General features: G+C 37.2%; 1 protein-coding gene across 1 annotated transcript; it reads left to right on the top strand.

Moving 5' to 3' along the window:
• Positions 1-3,486: 3,486 nt before the first annotated feature.
• On the top strand, positions 3,487-7,306 carry LOC111862297. The gene is made up of 2 exons (XM_023847569.2): positions 3,487-4,138; positions 6,845-7,306. Exons 1-2 carry the CDS (start codon positions 3,493-3,495, stop codon positions 6,847-6,849), a joined length of 651 nt encoding a protein of 216 aa, XP_023703337.1. The 5' UTR covers positions 3,487-3,492; the 3' UTR covers positions 6,850-7,306.
• Positions 7,307-7,994: the final 688 nt, after the last annotated feature.

The following is a 7,994-nucleotide window of genomic DNA, read 5'->3' on the forward strand; positions in this document are numbered from 1 at the left end:
AAAAGAAATGTAAAATATCTTGCAACAGTGTAAGTCCTAAACTGTCAAACATTCTATGGATTACGTTACAATTCAACGAAGTGATTCATATTGCTTTCACTATGCTGCAACACATCTGTCTTTACCAGAGCCAAGTTATGGCAGTCATACTTCCATAAACTTGTATTACAGAATTCTACATCAATACAAAGCCTAACCTATTCTCTATGGCTTCTCAGATTATTGAGGAATTAGCTGCCAAGAAATTTCTAACTGTGCCAATTAGAAAAATACCTTAACATCTCCCCACCAACCCCCAAAACTGCAGCAGTTCCTATCCAATTTATATTTATAATTACCTCTGCAATCAGACAGTAACTTAAGGAGTTCAGGGTCCTGTGTTGCAGCAACGTGTAGTTTGGAGATGGCCCAATGTTTAGGAAGAATATGTCACCTCCAAAATGAGGGGCTCTCTCCGAACTACACATTGCTACAACTCAGAATGCTGTACTCTTCATTCCAAGTACCAGCCATAGCCTCCTCACTACCAACATGAAATTCAGAAGTATCGACAAACGCAGAACACGCAACTCTCAGTTCTAAATTCCTACACCTAACTCCCATGTCAAACCAAAACCAACTATTATCTACTCATGACTGTGTATTCCTGTATTCCCTGTATGTGCAATTACAATGTATGCTCTCTAAGCGAACTAGTCTTCAGCTAAGATCTTCCATAGGAATATGGCTGTAACCATGAAGATTTCAGTCTTCTGGGATGTGACACCATGTAGTCTGGTAGAATGTTACCAACATTTCTGAGGAATGTGAGGTCTCCATCTTCAGGGTCTTTTCATTTTACATGTTTCTCCAAATTGGTGCTAACATTCTACAAGTCTACATGGCCTCACATCTAAGAAGACAACAGTTTTTCAAGTTACCAGGTGTTTAGAAAAGCCGACTGTCAATTAATCCAAATTGCCACATGCTGATACTGTATGCAGATATGAGAGCCACAGTTTACAGGATGAGTTTTGGGAAAGAGATATCATTGGCTGTACTTTATTCGATAGAAACTAGCAAAAGAGAGGTAAGCTGCAAGCATACAGAGTCCATTTTACATATACACAAAAACTTTACCAAACGTTTGTAACTTCTAACACTTCTGTAAGACATACAGGAAAGAGATTCAGACCAACCAAAGTGGAAGCTGATATAATGCTTTAGATAAGTTTCATTATGGAACTCCCATATCACACTCCATCAAAATGATTGTTGCCTGCAAGAACTGCAACATACAACAATGGGAATATAGACACNTAGTCTTCAGCTAAGATCTTCCATAGGAATATGGCTGTAACCATGAAGATTTCAGTCTTCTGGGATGTGACACCATGTAGTCTGGTAGAATGTTACCAACATTTCTGAGGAATGTGAGGTCTCCATCTTCAGGGTCTTTTCATTTTACATGTTTCTCCAAATTGGTGCTAACATTCTACAAGTCTACATGGCCTCACATCTAAGAAGACAACAGTTTTTCAAGTTACCAGGTGTTTAGAAAAGCCGACTGTCAATTAATCCAAATTGCCACATGCTGATACTGTATGCAGATATGAGAGCCACAGTTTACAGGATGAGTTTTGGGAAAGAGATATCATTGGCTGTACTTTATTCGATAGAAACTAGCAAAAGAGAGGTAAGCTGCAAGCATACAGAGTCCATTTTACATATACACAAAAACTTTACCAAACGTTTGTAACTTCTAACACTTCTGTAAGACATACAGGAAAGAGATTCAGACCAACCAAAGTGGAAGCTGATATAATGCTTTAGATAAGTTTCATTATGGAACTCCCATATCACACTCCATCAAAATGATTGTTGCCTGCAAGAACTGCAACATACAACAATGGGAATATAGACACAGTTCTGTCACAGAAAATGCTAAATTTTCTGAGCTACGAATATCAGCTTTATCATGCTATCATTACACGCACCAGCAGTATTAATGGCCTGGGTGTTTTCTTGGATTCAAAGCTACATTTTCACACACATGTTAATTACATATTTTCTGAATGCATAAAGCTTTTAGGCCTTATTCGCTCCATTATCTACAGTTTTTACTCCCTGGAGTGTCTGTGTGTACTATACTTTACTTTAGTCACGTCCAAGTTGGAATATGCCTTGGTAGTTTGCATATCCATCACCTCGACTGATGCCAATAAGCTTAAGCGCATCCAGCAGAAGTTTGCGTCTGTCTGTCTTTATCGTTTTTTTCCCTCATATTCCATATACTTATACTGATGCTTTAGAGAAATTAAGTCTACGTTCTTGACATAAATGGAGACATCACCTTGATGCACTTCTTTTTGTTCAGGTCATTTGTCTTAAATCCTGCACTTCTCTTTTGGAAAATGTTAGCCTTCGTGTTCCTCCCAGCAATCTTAGGGACTTCTCATTGTTTGGTGTTTGTCCCTCTAATAAACACTGTTCTTCTGTTGGATGCACTTATGCTGCCAACACAGTGGGTAAAGATCTCGACAAATTTGCAATCGGAACAGTTTCTGTCAATCACATTGAACCTAAAATTGTTAATATTTGATAATACTCCTAATATTATGTGTGCATGTATGTAGGTAAAATTTAAATTAAATTCACTTAGTGGGGGGTGGAGTCCAACTGGGTCCACTCAGCACAGCGGCCACTGACTGGCCTATTGTAGCCTGCCCTTGGTGATTATGATGGAGAATTTGGTGGAATGAAGATTCGCTGGGGAAACTGAAATACTCAGATAAAACCTGCCCAGCGCCACTTTCTCCACCACAAATCCCACTTAACCAGACCCTGGCTCGAACTCGGGCCTCCACGGTGGGAAGCCAGCAACCAACCACTTGGGTTACTATTATTATTATTATTATTATGTCAACAACGCTCGTTGCGAGCAGACGTGTTTTGCGTGAGCTCCCTCTGTGCGGTGCAGTGTGTGTTTGTGTAGTGAACTCTAGCGAACAGGCTACTATGCCTGCGAGCAAAGATATTTGTGGCCTGTGTAGTAAGGGCTTCTACGGAAAGCAAAAGTTCATCAAGTGTGTAGGGCCTTGTGCTGTTAGATACCATCTCAGCTGTGTCAATATCAGTGAAGCTGAGTATAGTTGCCTTATGGTGAATGGGGAATCAACCTACAAGTGCACGTCCTGCATTAAGAATCTTAGATCCTTGAGACGTGATGATACTCCTGTGAAGACTCGGTCTGCTGCCACTGAGATCTCTGAGGCTGTTTCGCCTTTGAAAATTATCTCTCCGGACAGGGTACTGGAATTGCCTCCTATTTTTGAGGATGGCAAATATGAGGCGTCGATGGTCCTATTAGAGACGATCCGCCTTAATAGTCAGAGCGCGGTTGATATTTTAAAAACACTTTTAGACTTGGTGCACAAACTTAATGATGATGTGACTCATTTAAAACATGATAATTCCTCCTTAAAATTGGAATTAAAAAAATTTAAGGAGTTAATGGTAAATCCGCCTATGAACGTAAATTACGCTACTACAGGGTCAATGTCCTCACAGCCTGTGTCCAGGTCTATGCCTAGTGAATGTACAGTGTCTACTGGTGCTTTTCCAGTGCTTGCTAAGTCATCAGTTCCTGCTACTAGTAGTTCTGCTGATGCTGTAGTTTTGTCCTATAGGGATGTCGCGTCAGCTGGCCTGCCTTCTAAACCAGATGTGCCAACGGATTCCGAGGGATTTGTGCCTGTTGTCCGTAAAAAGAAACCTATCGCAGTCTCTGTGAATAATACAATCAAACCTAGACGTCAACCCCTTATAGGGGTACGAAACTCTGCGTCCTTGCCTATTGTTGTTAAAAAAGAAAGAACCAAAGCTCTCTTTGTTTCCAGATTCTGTCCAGAGGTTTCAGCTGCTGACGTTGAAAAGTCTTTAAAGGAGCAATTGAGCTTAAAGAAATTGATTTGCACCAGACTGAAAACTAAATTTAATACTTATTCTTCTTATCATGTTTTAGTTCTTGAAGATGAATTTCCACTTATCAATAATACTGGTGTTTGGCCTACAGGGTGCTTGATTGCCCCCTTTTACGGTAAACTTAAACCTGATCAGATGTACTCCCCCAGTACCCCTGTTACTGGTGGCCGATCAATTTCTAAGGCTTGTAGTCAGGTGGATCTAGGCAGTCCAGTCACCTCTCCGCCCTCCCGGACCATCAACAATAATGACATGATCTTAATAGGTGAGGAGGCTAGTGGAGGCAGCTACGGAAGTAATATGTAATGGCTGCCTCCCCCTTTACCCCTCATTGTGGTAGTTTACGCGTGGGCAATGGCAATTTAGAAATTTTTTATCAAAATGTAAGAGGTCTTCGCACCAAATCTACTGAAATATTTAACACTGTGTGCTCCTTTGATTATGAAATTATATGTTTAACTGAAACGTGGTTAAATGAATCTTTTTCCACTCAAGATTTTTTTCCTGGAACGTATACTGTATATCGTTCTGATAGAGACTGCATTGACAAGTTGCGTGGTGGTGGTGTTTTGACGGCTGTTTCAGACACTGTTTTCGGCATCAAACGCAGACCCGACCTTGAATTTTTTCACGAATCTGTTTGGGTTGAGGCTACATTATCTGATGGCCGTAACTTGCTCATTGGCAATCACTATTTTGCACCTGATATTAAGGTTGATATTATTAATAATTATTTCAATTTTTTAGAAAATTCTTTAGATACTTTAAATTATCGGGTACTTTTGCTTGGTGATTTTAATGTTCCTGGCTATGATTGGGATAATGGTTTTCCTTCACCAACCAGTCATTTTTATACCAAACTTCGTGGAGATGTGATTTACTCAGCCGTTTGTTATCTTGGTTTTAGTCAATATAATCATCCGGTTAATGGACTTAATTTGCTTGATCTTGTATTTTCGAATTTTGGTAACTTTTCATTGATTTCTGTTGATCAAGGACTTGTTCATCCTGACCCTTTTCACCCCCCTTTTATTATTGATTGTAAAATTCCACTTCGGCAAAGTAACCAAAATTTTAGTACTCCTTGTAAATTATATTCTGCAGGGGACTATGCATTACTTTATAATGCCCTATTCACCTATGATTGGTCTGCGCTGTACAATGAAACGTCTGTTGATGCTGCCGTTGATCAACTAAATATTGCTGTAATGCAAGCCATTAACCTAGCTGTTCCTTCTGGTTGGGTTAAGAAGCGTAAATACCCTATCTGGTTTTCTGGTAGGCTTATAGCTTATGTTAAAAGGAAGAATTATTTTTATAGACGCTACAAGAAGCACAAGACTGATCGTTTATATGATAGATTTTCTTTTTATCGGAAACTAGTAAAAAGAACAATAAAGTCCGATAAACATCTTTGGCTCTTATCTGTCGACCAAAATTTAAAATCTAATCCGCAACAATTTTGGAAGTATGTGTCTCAACATAGGAAAAAGTATAATGATTTAACTTATCTTGATGATGATGGTGTTCTTTTAAATGAACCTCACGATATTGTTGAGTCCTTTTCTAAACACTTTCAGTCGGTTTTTAATAGAAGTACTCTTGGTATTGACACACTTTCTCTTGATAAACTTTGTACGGATAATTTACCCTTAGCTTATATTTCCAATCGTGATGTACAAAACGCTATAAAACGGCTGCGACCGACGAAATCGGTTGGTACTGATGGTATACCGAATTTTGTCATTAAGGGCTGTTCTGAAATTTTAGTACCTGTACTTAGATATATCTTTAATCTTAGCCTGTCTCAGAATTCTTTCCCCAAATTGTGGAAGCAAGCAATCATTGTTCCCGTTTTTAAAAAAGGTAAAACTTCTTCAGTTAGAAATTATAGGCCTATTGCTATTCTTAACAATTTTTCTAAAGTATTTGAATTTATTATACATGACCACATTTATCAATTTTTTAAATCTAAACTTAGCCCTTTTCAGCATGGTTTTATAAAATCTAAATCTACCACTACTAATTTAGTCACTTTTCTCGACTTTGTTTCCCCCTTAGTTTGTACGCAAGGCCAAGTTGACTCTATTTATTTTGATTTTAGTAATGCATTTGATACTGTATCCCATACCTTGCTTCTTTATAAGCTCAACAATTATGGATTATCTTCTGGTTATGTAAACTGGTTACGCAGTTATTTAACAGACAGAGAGTCTTGTGTTCGTTTTTTAGGCCTATTTTCTACTCCTTTTATTGTTCTTTCTGGCGTTCCTCAAGGTTCTGTTTTAGGGCCTCTGCTTTTTAATATTTTTATTAATGATTTGCCTGAAGTCATTAATCACTCCAGTTGTTTACTTTTTGCTGATGATTTTAAAGTTTATAGAGCTATCAAAACACTTAATGACTGTCTTCTTCTACAGTCGGATATTGAACGGGTACAAGATTGGTGTTCGGTAAACTTAATGAAACCGAACCTTAGTAAAACCAATGTTATTTCCTTTTCCAGGAAAACTACTGTTTTGAAATATCAATACAGACTCGGAAATTTTTTTATTTTGCGAACTGATAGTATTAAGGATCTTGGAGTACTTATCGATTCAAAGCTTCACTTTCATCAACATGTAGATATTTTATTTTCACAAACTATGAAATTACTAGGATTAATTCGCACCATTACGTTTTCCTTCTCTACCTTAGACAGTCTTTTGATGCTGTATACTGCTTTAATCAGATCCAAACTGGAGTACGCTTCTGTTGTTTGGAATTCGATAACGAATACTGACTCCAGCAAACTTGAGCGTATACAAAGAAAATTTGCAGCTCTCTGTCATAATAGATTTTTTAAAGATATAGATTATCATTATTTTAGTATTTTGGATAAACTAAATCTGCAAACCTTGGATGTCAGACGGCGTCATATTGATGCTTTGTTTTTAATAAATGTTTTTAGAGGCACAACATATTGCTCCTCTGTCCTTGATGCGGTCGGTTTGCGGGTTCCTTCTCGGAACATTCGAAATTTTTCTACATTTAGCTGTTCTTTCAGTCGCTGTCCCACAGCTAGATGTGTTGTTGCTGCAAATTTTGTTTGCGAACTTGTAGACATTTTTAGTAAATCTAGTTTAAGTTTGAATTGTTTAGTTTGATAATTTTTGTACTTTTGGTTGTTTTTTACTATTTGCACTGTCTTTTTAACTTGTCACTGGCTTTTGAGCTAAGTATGTAATTAGTTTTTTGCTGTTAATTGTTTTTAATTTTCCAAATACTTAACGTTTTTGACCTGTTATTATCTATGTGTGTATTGTCTTGATTTTTATTATTGTCTGTTGTTTGTTGTTTTATATTTTCCGTGCTGACTCTGTAATTGGCCTCCGCTGTTGAGCTCGGCACGTAAATAAATAAAGAATTGAATTGAATTATTATTATTATTAACTTCTATGTGTGTATGTATGGTCATTGTCCTTTCTCGCAACATAACAGCATAAGCATCCAAAATGTACTTATTATTAATTTATTGCCATTATATATACCGTCTTATTTCGTATTTTGTTTATTTCTATGTACTCATGCCAACTTTGTAATTGGCCCCTGTGCTGTTAAGCTTGCACACAAATAAACATGAACTGAATTATTATTATTATTATTACTATACAAGATCGCATAACCATTGGAAATTTACATATTCAATTTTTTCTCCTGTCACTGCTAACTTTATAGTTTTTCTTGTAATTATTAATTTATTGCCCTTGTATAGAGTGTCATATTTTGTTCTTCAATTATTTTTGTGTCTAGGTACTGATGCTAACTTTGTAATTGGCCTCTGTGCTGTTAAGTTCCACATAAATAAACATGAATTGAATTGAATTATTAATTACATGGCTTGCATTAATGTGTCTTGGCTCCAGTGCTTACATTTAATTAGTCTTTGACTTTATGTTATGTTTGTCCATATGCAATTACTTTTACCTACACTGTGCAATGTCTGTTATTGGCCTCTAACAGAAATGAGTACCAACAGTCTTCATGGGGGT

Source organism: Cryptotermes secundus, unplaced genomic scaffold (assembly GCF_002891405.2).
Source record: "Cryptotermes secundus unplaced genomic scaffold, Csec_1.0 scaffold88, whole genome shotgun sequence".
NCBI classification, from domain to species: domain Eukaryota; kingdom Metazoa; phylum Arthropoda; class Insecta; order Blattodea; family Kalotermitidae; genus Cryptotermes; species Cryptotermes secundus.

Coding starts and splice junctions, on each gene's coding strand:
- LOC111862297 (XM_023847569.2), top strand. CDS start 3,493: ATGGTAAATCCGCCTATGAACGTAAATTACGCTACTACAGGGTCAATG.